The 13,097-nt window shown below is 43.4% G+C and overlaps 1 protein-coding gene across 2 annotated transcripts in view; it reads right to left on the minus strand.

The window, feature by feature from the left end:
* Positions 1–13,097, minus strand: part of MARS1 (methionyl-tRNA synthetase 1) — a 34,889-nt gene that overhangs the window by 772 nt on the left and 21,020 nt on the right. Inside the window, exons 12-21 of one of the 2 annotated variants that reach the window (XM_058169662.1) lie at positions 12,868–13,038; positions 10,842–10,937; positions 9,974–10,091; positions 9,606–9,819; positions 7,936–8,067; positions 7,313–7,417; positions 6,687–6,870; positions 5,447–5,518; positions 925–990; positions 311–411 (exon numbers count right to left, since the gene is read on the minus strand). In XM_058169662.1, the coding sequence (XP_058025645.1) occupies positions 313–411; positions 925–990; positions 5,447–5,518; positions 6,687–6,870; positions 7,313–7,417; positions 7,936–8,067; positions 9,606–9,819; positions 9,974–10,091; positions 10,842–10,937; positions 12,868–13,038 (1,257 nt within the window). In that variant the 3' untranslated portion in view covers positions 311–312. The remainder of the gene's footprint in view (positions 1–310; positions 412–924; positions 991–5,446; positions 5,519–6,686; positions 6,871–7,312; positions 7,418–7,935; positions 8,068–9,605; positions 9,820–9,973; positions 10,092–10,841; positions 10,938–12,867; positions 13,039–13,097) is intronic. The other variant, XM_058169661.1, reaches the window with a different exon arrangement.

Raw genomic sequence — 13,097 nt, forward strand, 5'->3', positions numbered from 1 at the left:
CTGGAAACTGCAACCATCATAAATATGAGTCAAACTGTCAAGCATCTGAATGTACTGTATTTTTCAGAGTATAAGACGCACCTTTTTCCCCCCAAAAAGAGGGTGAAATTTGGGTGCATCTTATACTCTGAATATAGCCCTGCGCAGTTTCTCAAATGGAAAAAAGCATCAGAAATGAAGCTTCAGAAAAAGAGACCCCCAAACAGAGCTTCAAAGGCTTTTTTTCTGAAGCTGTTTCAGAGTCTTTCAAAGGCAGAAAAAAAAGCAAGGCACAGAGCTCATAACCAAGGAATCTGTTGCTAAAATTCACCTCTAGGAACAGCTGACGGGGGGGTATTCTAGGAGGCTGATCCACCTGCCAATCAGCTTTTTTCTTATTTTCCTCCCCAAAACTAAGGTGCGTCTTATACGCTGAAAAATACAGTAAATCACATGACCATGGGGATGCTGCAACAGTCATAAGTATAAAAAATAGTCATAGGTCATTTTTTCCAGTCTTGTAGAATTTTGATTGCTGGGGTCACTGGGCATCTGAGAACAAAATGGGTATTCTCACAAAATGGCTACCATGGTAGAAATAGCTAGTTGTAGAACATTTGTTTAACCAGAGCATGCTAATGTGTAAAACTACAAATTTACATGTCAGATTGGCTGGAGTCATGCTACATGCTCAGTTCAAAGAAACAAACCTCTTATTAGTATGTTGTGCAAATTCACCATACTAGAACTAGAGAAAAGCTTATAAACACAATCCACTCACAACCTACACCATTATTTTATTCTGTTGTCTTAAAAATAAGTGGTACCTAAGTGTGCTCCTATACAGGCAAAACACACCAATAAGCTATACAGGGAAGCCTAGATCTTAATGAGAACTACACTTGTTACTAACCTCATCCCCAACATTTCAGAATCCAGTCTTACCCGTTTATCTCCTTCCTGATGTTCCTTCCCTCCCAACGTTTTCTGGATATTTGCAGCTGCTTTTTGCTGGAAGCCAAAGAAGATAAAAATTATTAAATGAGCCACACCTCTCAACTTTTTAACACATCTTACTCACACCGTGCTTCTATGATCTCCGAATCGGATTATACTTATTGACAAGAAGGGAAAACAACAGTATCAGATGCTAAAAGTATTACAATACAGCTAATTTCAGGAAATGGAGAAAGAGGGCATGCACTACTTGTTAAGCACCATCCATAAAAGGAATACAATGGTGTCCCAATATTAAGGTGAAAGGCAGAGACAAAGGGCTGGTGTGTGATTGTAGAAATGTTAACATTTTTGGTGGGGGAGGAGAGTTGAACTTGCAATACAAGCTACAAAGGAATGATTATCATGGTTAATAAGTACATGCTTCTTGGAGGAAGGATTCAAGTTATGGCTAGAGCACTTCAGGAATTCATACAACGATTTCATTCTTCTGGTGGAAGTCTAGAATCTAAAGGATGTTTGTGGAGAGCCAATAATAATAATAATAATAATAATAATAATAATAATAATAATAATAATAATAATAATAATAATAATAATAATAATAATAATAATAATAATAAAATTTATATGTTGCCCAATTCCCAGTGATTCTGGGAAATTTATAAATTGTTTAAAACAAGAAAAAGAGCAAACAAGAAAAAGATAAAAATAGCAGGGTGACAAACTGGGTAGGAGGAAAGGAAAACAGCTTGGGTTAAAAGGAAACTTCAGTCATCCTCACACCAAAGCCCTGGGCGAAGGAGCTTCAAAGCACCAGCAGGGTTAAGGGCCATTTGTATTTCCCAGGTGCTGTTACAGAGAAGGTTCGTTTCCAGGATTCCAATGGATTGGATTGCTTAACTGAAGGAACCTGTGTGCCAGCCCAACCGGATCACATTGGCCAGGCAGGTGGACCCCTCCCGAGTACCTAGACCCTATGTCACAAAATGGTATCCGGTTAACGAATTTTACCTTTGGCTTCAGTGGGTAGTCTTCAGACTGGAAAACAGGAGAAGGGAACCAGAGAAAGACCAGAAAGAGGCAGGAATAGTTAGGCACTACAGCAGAGGAAGGTCTTTGCAAGCAACCTAGAGTAGCTAAACCAGATTGCCCAAAGAAGAGGAGGAGGAGGAGGAGGAGGAGGAGGAGGAGGAGGACACAACAGCTACAGGAGACGTTTACTAGTATCTTGAATTGCAACAGTTCATTTAATGACTGTTCAAAGTTACGTATTAATCCCCTCAAATATTTAAGACACAGTCCTGAAATTACAAATATTGCAGTATCATGGCAGTCATTCACCCTTACAAACAACCGCAGAGCAGGGGTGAAATTCAAATTTTTTCCCTACCAGTTCTGTGGGCGTGACTTGGTGGGTCTGGCAGGGGAAGGATACTGCAAAATCCCCATTTCCTCCCCACTCCTGGGGGAAGGATATTGCAAAATTTCCATTCCCACCCCACTCTGGGACCAGCCAGAGGTGATATTTGCCAGTTCTCCAAACTGCTCAAAATTTCCAATAATGGTTCTTTGAACTACTCAAAAATTCCGCTACCAGTTCTCCAGAACCTGCTGAATAGCAACACCCCTGCTGCAGAGGCCCTGCAATATTCAACCTGCCTATTCCCCCCGCCCACTCCCCACAATTGCTTCTCCTCTCCCATCCTGCTGTGCCAGACATACTTGCCTTGCAAAAATCTGTCTCCTCTCTTTCTGGGGTTTCTTTGAGAGCAGGATTATATCGCTTCCAGCATCCGATTAGCTTGCAAATGCTTTTCACGCGCTGAGAGTGAAATGTTCTGGGGACCGTGATCTCATGTGACTTCAGGCGCCATTCTCTGCTAAAGCAAATGGGTGCCTGAAGTTGCGCAAGATCATGGTGCCTAGAAGCTTCTAGTCTCCGCGCAAAACATTTGCAAGCGACAGGACGCTTTGAGGCAGCAAAATCCCGCTGCCTCAAAGCATCCCGACTTCCAAATGTTTGGCACGGAGACTGGAAGCTTCTGGGCACCATGATTTTGTGTGGCAGAGAGGCCAGAAAGGAGGCAGCTTGCTAGATCTCCGCAAGGTAAGTGACCCGGCACAGCAGGATGGGAGGAGGAAAGCAATTGTGGGAAGCATGAGTATTCTCAGTGGGTTGGGGGAGAACTTGGGTAGTCTTAAGCGGGTGGTCTGTTCCATCAGGAGGCCCTCCCATGGCCTTCCCCACCCTAAGATAGGTATTGTGCACTTAACGCAGTCATGCACATTCAATTAGCAAATGTGTGGGCGAAAGAAGGGAGTTTTCATGTTCATTTTACGTGATACACTCCAACAAATCCTCAGGTTACAAATGTAATTGACAGGTTCCATTATATTTGTAACATGAGGAATACTTGTTCTTGGGGCACAGAGCCCATCCCAACCCAGTCAACAGCATCAATGTAAAATATTGTCAACAGGAAACTTAACCACAGATGCAGAAAAGTATAAGGGGTCAAAATAGGAGAACTGGGTGGCAAAATTAATTGTAATATATTTTTTCCACCAGTCTGAAAATAAAAAATATTTTTAAAGAATATCTCAGTGTACATTTTCCCAAATGTTTTCAGAGTATGAAAGGTTCAAAGATGAATGTAAGATTTTGGGGGAAATAAAGTATTTAAAATACTGAAAGTATTTTAAAACGTGTGTTTTGTGCCATTTTTTTTAAAAGAGGTCTTTTAACTTTTAAGAAGGTATACTCCAGGGGTGAAATGATACCGGTTCGGACTGGTTTAGGCGAACCAGTAGTAAAAAATGCTACCGGTTTGGCCAATCCACTTTTTCAAATGGTCAGCTGGGCGACAATCAGCTGTGATGCATGATTTATATTAGCTAGAATTATTGGATTTCCTGCTTTCTAGCTAATCTAAATCACGTGGCACAGCGGATTCCCCTCCCCTCGCTGTTCTACTTACCTTGACTTGGAAAGCTTCAAAATGTTCCTTTTTTAGCACTGCAAGGGTGCGTACTCAGTAGCAGACTCACAGAACCGGTAGTAGACTTCAGATGATTTCACCGCTGGTATACTCGTATTATTAACTTTACAATACAGTGCAACCTAACTATCTAGACCTCAATGGGAAGGATCAAATCCTGCTTCATTATAATGTTGTCATCACATAATGACACCAATTGTGTAAATGATGCACTCTGTGACATATGATTGGCCATCTCCTGCCCCAACCTGTTCATGCAAATGAGGCTTTGCTGTCTGTCTGGTTCCCCATCATAAGACTGTGGAAGGCACACCATAAATGGATAGATCTGCTTTTTCCTTAGTCAGAGATGCTGGAATGTGAGGCATAGCAAGATCCTCCCTGTGAATGTGCACCTCTCATTCTCTGCTGCTCAATTTCCTCATTTCGGTGGCATATGAACAATCCCTCTCAATTCTTTGTTCCCAGTCACTGTGTTGTGTCTTGCCCGCTCTCACAGCAGCCGGAGCCTTCTTATCTGCTCCCGAACACGGAGGAATGTATGCCTCCCGGCCCCAGTCCTGGCTCCATGCCCAGACAAGCTGAAGAGGAGGGGGCACCTCCCGGTCCCAGCCCTGGATCCATGCCCAAGCAGGCTGCAGAGGAGGGAGCATCCCCCGGCCCCAGCCCTGGCTCCATGCCCAGGCAAACGGAGCAGCTAGACCCCTCCCCCTCCTCCACAGCATGTGAGCCTGAGGAAAGTTTACTTCCAACAGCTGCTGATTGGAGTGACCCTCGCATCAGAAGACTGGATAGGCGGAGGCAACAGAAGGAAGGGAGGGGCAGGCCTTAATGAGTGCTGAGTCATGGAGCCACACCCCATGGCCTATATAAAGGATCTGCTTTCTGGCAGTCTCTGAGTCAGGCAAAGTCGAACTTATCTTGCTGAAGTCACTTACTGGTCTCCTGCCTGCTCTGAGGACTTTGCTAGGACTTTGGGCAGAGCTGCAGAGGCAAGCCTGATTCGGATTTCCCTGATCCGGCCGTCAGCGGAGGAGTGGGACACGACACACTGGTTGGCAATGACAGCACTACAACTCAGCAATTACAAAGTGAAACGAGAAGGCCACTGGTAACGCAAGGAGTATATCTGCATTTTACAAAGAGGATGTGATTTCATCCTTGGTTTTTTTCAGTAAATATGATGCATGAGTTAGGACAAATTGTAGAGGAGACGGGCGTACAACCTAGCGATCGACAAAGAGACTTTCCTTTGTGGGGAAGGAGGTTGTGCATTTGGTTCTCAACCACACAGCAGCTTTAAGTGCACTCTGCTTGTCAGGTTTTCTCCCTCATCTTGTAGAGAACAGGGGCATCTGACTACTGTTCTCCCGGCTCATAAAGTTGTGAGGTACAGCGAAAGCATCCCAACTATTTTAAGGAGCCTCAGAAGAGGTGTAGAGATGTCTCCTCTCACTGTCAAAGGCTTCCAAAGTCTAGATGAATCGGTTCATTCCGCCATTTCTTACCTGTCCTCCACTGAAACGCTTCCTCAAGTTTTCAATTTGTTCAGCCTCCAACTTTTGGAACAAAGGAGTCACCTGGAATGAAATGTAGAAGAATATGAAAAATCGGTGGGTGGGTGGGTGTTGCTTTGTGGCCTAATTACTGTACATACATAAAGGGCTATATGCATTCTATAGGTTTATCATCTGAGTGCTGTATCCGGTATCCTCATTCATATAGTTGCATGTAAATGTTTGGAATTCCATGGACAGTATCTGATAAAGGTACAAAAGGGTGGATGGGTAGCATGGCATAATTTAAGTTCTCAACAGTGTCACTTCTGTCTGTGTAACAGTTATATTGCTTAGTATTAAACTATTAAGATTAATATCAAACAATTTATATAAACTGTATATCACGTATTTGCCCAGATTAAAGATTACTGGATACCACTGAGACTTGGACGGGGGTGGATTTAAATCAGGGATCGCCAAACTCCTTAGTTTATCAATCCCTTCTTAAGGTTTCAGAATGTTCATCACCCCCAACTAGACCTAGTGGTTAAGGCACCAGGCTAGACAGCAGGAGACCACGAGTTCAAATTCCATCTTAAGTGTGAAAGGCAGCTGGGTGACCTGGGGTGGGGGGGTCACCTTGGGGAGGAAGTTATGTTGGATATGTTCCTCGCTTTGAGCTATTTATAGAAATAATAAAGTCGGGATACAAATAAATCAATGTGAAAACAATTTAATAAATACTGCTATAACTAATAGTATTGTGATAAAAACATCCATCCCTTTGATAGTCCTCTTGACCTTCGGGCTCAATACTAACCACTCTGGAGACCCCTGATAGCCACATTGACCAATGGAAGAAACTTCGAGACCATGAAATTAACTTATACAAATGGTTATCTATCTATCTATCTATCTATCTATCTATCTATCTATCTATCTATCTATCTATCTATCTATCTATCATCATCTATCTATCTATCTTCTATCTATCTCCATCCATCTCTCACTTTCTCATCTATCTATCTATCTCTCTCTCTCTCTCTCTCTCTCTCTCTCTCTCTCTCTCTCTCCCTCCCTCCCTCCCTCCCTCCCTCCCTCCCTCCCTAGTATGGAACAATATTTCTTACATAAATCCTGACTGCATCTAAGCTGGTACTATTTATCCTTTTTTTCGGGTATTTGGGAGAACTGGTCCTTAGCATTGCTTCCATCACCTAACACATGGCTTCCATCCCACAGCACGTACCGTGCCAATTTGATGTCCAGCCGGCAAGGTGCAGACGAAGTCATTGGTCACAACATTGAAGCTGGATGCAATGCACAGCTGGTCCTGGATCGCAGCGCTCACATTGGGCATGTAAGGTTGCAACACAACTGATAGCAAGCTTGCAATGTTTACAGCAACCCCTATCACAGTGCTTGCCCGTTTTCTAGGAAGAAGAAGAAAAAAACAATCTCTAAGAAGTAAAAAATAACCCAGCAAAGCCAAGAAAATGGTGCAACAACCAATAGGCAACATGGAAGGTTTGGTCTAGTCCTTAGCCATGAAACCTGGCTGGGTGATCTTGGGACAGTCACTATCTCTGGTGTTATTGCTGCGTGGAAATTAGGTGGAAGAAAGTATTGAATATGTTCGTTGCCTTGAATTATTTGTAAAACTAATCAAGTAGGATACAAATAAAAAAGATCAATATTTAAATAAATATCTGAAAATAAAACCCAGCTCACAAGAATAAAGGCAGAGAAGCCAATGCATTTTTCTCCCCCAAACAACTAACCTAATTCAAATAAGCTATATCCCAAAGTTGGGAGGAGAATTCCCTTGGTTGGGGAAGCAAGGGAAATAGCATTTGCCCAGGATCAGACACTCACTTATCTGCATCATTGCCTTTGATGCATTTCCAGGGCTCATTGACCTGAAGGTACTGGTTGCCATGGCGAGCAATATTCAAGATGCTACGTAAGGCATCACGAATCCTATGAGAGAGAAAAAACAAGAGATAAGTTGTTAAAGTAGCAGAGGTAAGGAAGAAAATGGCAGTTTACTCCCTGTTCCTGAGGAATCGTTGGCAAAACTGAGCAGCTGTCCCATGCGAACATGCAGGGAACCTTCCAGTAAAATCTTTTGGGCTCCTTTCAAATTCTCAAACAGCACTTAGAACATGTTGTCTTGGACATTTCTGGTCAGGCAAGCTAATAAAGAATATGCAAATTAATCATAATCTCATCTGAAGTTTTCAAGATGATGAAACCAGCATCCACAAACTTTTAGATATTCAGATGTTGCTACTTCACACATTCAGAGCCAATCTGGGACAATCTATAGCTCAGATGACTCCCCACAAAAAGAGAGAATGGAAAAGAGTCTTCCATTTTTCTCAGAACTTCTAGCACTGCAGTTATGCATGCATATCTTTTAGGAAAGTTGTTTTTTCTAAGCTACAGATTACACAGCTCCTAGAGTTATTGGCAGATGCTAGATTTCCAGGACGTACTTGACCTTCTCCAACAGCTGGTTGTATTGCCGCAGCTCCAAAGTGATGTGAGCCAACAAGCGCTTGTCATCCTGGGTTAAGTGCATTGCAGGGACGCAACCCCCGAAGAACTTGCACACAAAAGTCCCTGCTCTGAAAAAGGAAGCAAAGACAAGAAAGAGAGCTAAGAGGATACATTAAAGTTTGGTACATTAGAAGTTTACAGAAAGCTAGGTTCATTCTCATCTTTTATTTCCAACTATCATAATCTACCCATCTGGACAACTCCCAGACTGTCCAATAATGAAAGATGTCTACACACGGATGACTTGATCCAGTGGTGGGTTTCAAATTTTTTTATTACTGGTTCTGTGGGTGTGGCTTGGTGGCCATGGCTTGGTGGGCGTGGCAGGGGAAGGATACTGTAAAATCTCCATTCCCTCCCCACTTCAGGGGAAGGTTACTGCAAAATCCCCATTTCCTCCCAATCAGCTAGGACTCGGGAGGCAGAGAATAGATGGGGGTGGGGCCAGTCAGAGGTGGTATTTACCGGTTCTCCAAATTACTCAAAATTTCTGCTACCGGTTCTCCAGAACTGATCAGAACCTGCTGAAACCCACCTCTGATTTGATCCATTGGTTACTTGGCGCTGCCTAACCCACATTCTGTAGGTCACAGCTATGGGCCTGTTCTGGAACTCTCACTCCAGAAGACCCCAGAAAAGGGACTTACTACAAACAAGAGAGTTAACAAGTATGGAACTCCACAGCAAAGTGCTTCCTCCCCCCACCACTTTTCTTTTCTTCTGGACTGACCATTTGAGTCTTGATTTCTCCTTTTCATCTTCAATACATTAAGCTTAGACAAACAGTGATGTCTAAATGTAACTCCTATGAGCAACACAATGATTGCTGAATGTCTATGGAGATTCTCAATCATCCAGGTCATGGTTGTCCCAAAGGTGCTTTTTCAAGAGGCAACTGGACTTTCTGGTTTTTCTCTGAAGACATTTAACTTCTCATCCAAGAAGTTTCTTTAGCTCAGACTGACTTTAGTTGAAGCGAAACGTCTTCAAAGAAAAACCAGAGAGTCCAGTTGCCTCTTGAAAAAGCACCTTTGGGACAACAATTGGTGTTTTGCAAAATTGTCTCTTGAAATTTTCAAAGAATGCCCTAAATTTTATAACGTCACTACATCTTCCGAGTTTTCAAAAATCTCATACATGAACACCAAACTATCACACAATACAACTTTGGCCACGAATGGTTGTTAATATGTCTTCTTGTTAGGGGATAGTTTTGTGTTATTCATTTTATTGACCAACATAAAATTCATGTGAGATGTTGATGTTCTTCAGAATTAGAGAACCACACACAAGGTCATTGCACACAAGGTATGAAATGAGCCCCAAAAAGTTACTGACCTGAAGACACAGTAAAAGGATGGAAAAAATAATCCTCATTCACATGCACAGGGGATTTTCAATTTCAACCCTTTTTCCTATTGTGCTGCTTCACTCGTCATCCTAACTCTAGGCCGGCCTTTGCAATTAGCTAATAAATAGTTTGCCTGAATCTGATTTTTTTTAAAAAAAATACTGCTCTTTAGCTCACCCTGTACCCAAAACAAAGCCACCACATTGTTGTACTGAATTCACACCATGGACCCATTCTTCTCTGGCCCAGATTTACCTATTGATAAAATTGCCAAGGGTGTTCAGCAGCTCTGAGTTGTTTTTGGTCATGAGATCGTTCCAAGAGAAGGCACTGTCTTGATTCTCTGGTCGCAAGTAGAGCAGGTAAAAGCGCCAGATGTCTGCAGGAATGCCTGTGTCCTTGGCCATATCGCCAAAAACTCCCACGCCACGGCTTTTGGAGAATTTGCCATCCTCATAGTTCAAATATTCTACAGAAACAAAAGAGGGTAAAATCAGGAACTCCATCAGGGTTGAAGAAAGGGAATGCAATTGGTCAACTTTTGGTTCTAAGGAACCCAACAAGACTAGAAGCCAGGAATGAAAAATGAGGCTTGTGGTTAATTCTCTCCCCTCAGAAATTACCTGTGGCAATTAGATGGTTGACCAGAGTATAATTATCACCAGTGCCCAGCAAGGAGCAAGGAAACACAACACTGTGGAAGGGAACATTATCTTTGGCCATGAAGTTATAAAGCTGAATCTGAAGGGAAAGAAGAAAGAATGAAAACATGGCATAAGAGCCACGGTGGAGCAGTGGTTAGAGTGCAATACTGCAGGCTACTTCTGCTGGCTGCCTACAATTGGGCAGTTCAAATCTCATCAGGCTCAAGGTTGACTCAGCCTTCCATCCTTCCAAGGTTGGTAAAATGAGGACCCAAATTGTTGGGAGCAATAGGTTGACTCTGTAAACCGCTTAGAGAGGGTTGTAAAACACTATAAAGTGGTATGTAAGTCTAAGTGCTATTGCTATAAGGCACACTTCTACCTCAACCTTCTGACAACTCCCTCTCATCCTTTGTAGACTCAAATGGGTAATGTGACAGCATATTATCATGATTATTTTTTAAAAAAAATAAAGACTGAGGAAGCTACAGACTTCCTAAAGTCATAATAATCTCATGAAATTTGCTAGGGTGAATTGAAGAATTTAAGAAGAATTTTGATTCTTAAGTAGTGAGCGTGTTTAATACTCAGAACAGCTTACGTACTAGAAAGATGGAAGATTTGCCTATTTCCCTGTCACAAATTTATTTATATTATACATATTACAGAGATATATAAATGAATACAGAAAATTTCATAACCCTATGTATTTTTTCATATTATAAATAAAAAAGGTAAAGTAGTATAAATATGGTAAAGATGTATTCATCGTATTATACATATAAATATATATTGTGATATAAAGAAAGGAATCAGCTTTCAGAAGGAAGTGACTGGATTAGCCCACCTGTTCTGGGTTCTTCCACCATTTCTCCCACTGGTCAGTGTAATTAGCTGTGATGGACAGATAGCCAATTGGAGCATCAAACCAAACATAGAATACCTATTAGAAGTAGGGAAGGGGTTACACATAGAGACAGATCCACAGAGAACAGAAAAAGAAATATCTGCAAAAGGAGTTGAGATTTGGGCTTCACCGTGTAGTACTTGCACAGTGTCCCACTTGCAATTACAGGTAGTCCTCAAGTTACGAATGTAATGGAGCCTGCCCATTCCATTCATAACCCAAGGATTTGTGGAAGTGAATCTTATTCCTTGAATGGGATCACTCCCTCCTTTCGCCTATGCATTCGCTAATCGAATGTGCGGTTTGTTAAGTGCACATGAGGTATTTCAGGGTGGGGAAGGCCATGGGGGGGCCTAATGATGGAACAGGCCATCTGATTAAGACCACCCAAGGCCTTCCTGACCCACTGAAATACCTCATGCTACCCACAATTGCTTCCCCCCCCTCACCTAACCTGCCACGCCAGGTCACTTACCGTGCAAAGATCTAGCAAGTTGTCTCCTCTCCAGCCTCTCAGCCACACACCCTCCTCTGCATCTCTGTTTAGGTTTGCGCAGGCGTTGCCCAGCACTTTGCAGGCCAAAATGGAGGTTCAGAGGAGGAGGGGCAAGGACGGGGCGAGCCCACCTCTCCGAACCTCCATTTTGGCCTGCACAGTGCCAGTGAGGTCTCTGCAGGCCTAAACGGAGGTCTGTTTTGGCCGGCAAAGTACAGGACGAATGTTGCAGAGCTTCTGCAGTTCTTCGTAAGGACGAACAACTGCTGTGATGCTGCAAGTTTTGTCATTTCGGGACTTGTTCTTAAACACTAGGGGGCACTGATTGCGTAACTTTGAACCTTCGCTAAGGGAACGCTCGTAACCCGGGAATTATCTGCCCCATATTTTTCTGAAGGAAGATGATGACTCCCAATTAAAGAAAGACACATATAGAGTCTAGGGACAGAGGTGGCTTTTCATCCACGGACTTAACAAGTGTTTTTCTAGACCACTGATGGCTAACCTTTTTGGTGCCGAGTGCCCAAAGCGTGCGCATGCACTCCTAAAATGCAATGCAAGTGCCCCCCCCCATGCATGTGCCATGCCCCCCTGCCCATTTTTGGCTTCCAGGTTGGTGCAAGAGGACTTCCAGGCCCAAAATGGGGCGCAGAGGGCACGCAGTACCCCGGCACCCAGTTTTGGCTTCCAGGTTAGTGCAGGAGGCCTTCCACCAACCTGGTGGACGAGTGCAAACCCCCAAAATGCAATGCGAGCGCCCCCCAGGCATGCGTGCGTGGATCCCCCACGTGCACCCCACCCCCAGCACATGCGTGGCAGAGACCCGAAGATCAGCTGGCTGGCAGGAGGCGGGCTGGAGCGACGGCTGGCGTGCCTGCAGAGAAGGCTCTGCATGCCACCTGTGGCACACGTGCCATAGGTTCGCCATCACGGTTCTAGACTCTGCATTCTCAGTGAGGCAGAAGTTCGCTCCCCCTTTCAATAGCACAAGTTTGAAAGAAAAATAAGACAATGCACTACCCCACCTCCTACTTAAAGGTAATGACTGGGGTGCCTTATCTTTCTTTTGGGTAAGTACAATTTGTTCACATTATGGTATTATTGCTCACACAGAGATTGTTGTTCTTACTTCAAAATAGCTGTTCTATGCAGACGTTCAATTCTCTAGACCAGGGGTGTCCAAACTTGGCCCTTTGGAGAGTGGTGGACTTCAACTCCCAGAATTCCCCAGCCAGCATGAGCTATAAATTTAAGCAAGTTGCTAGTTGGAGAATTCTGGGAGTTGAAGTTCACCACTCTCCAAAGGGCCAAGTTTGGACACCCCTGCTCTAGACTATAGTTTACATACCGTAACTATTGGTTTGCTAGATAGGGCTTGTGTGAACTTTATTTCCAAGCTATTCATATTTTATGTCTAACAGTGTGATATTCAATCACACAAAAAATGTCTCTCTCTGTCCCATTCCTCACCTTCTCACGGAAGCCATCAAGTGGAACTGGTGTGCCCCACTTCAAGTCACGTGTGATGCAACGTGGTTTGAGGCCATCCCGGATCCAGGAGCGGGCGATGTATCTTGAGTTGGGGGTCCAATCCCCACTGGACTGTGAAACAGCCAACCATTTCTCCAGACTCTCTTCTAACTAGTTGTTGAGAGGTTAGAAAAAATAAACAGGATTTCTGGCTATGATATTTCAGGATG

The sequence above is a fragment of the Ahaetulla prasina genome, chromosome 2 (genome assembly GCF_028640845.1).
Source record: "Ahaetulla prasina isolate Xishuangbanna chromosome 2, ASM2864084v1, whole genome shotgun sequence".
Classification (NCBI taxonomy): Eukaryota; Metazoa; Chordata; class Lepidosauria; order Squamata; family Colubridae; genus Ahaetulla; species Ahaetulla prasina.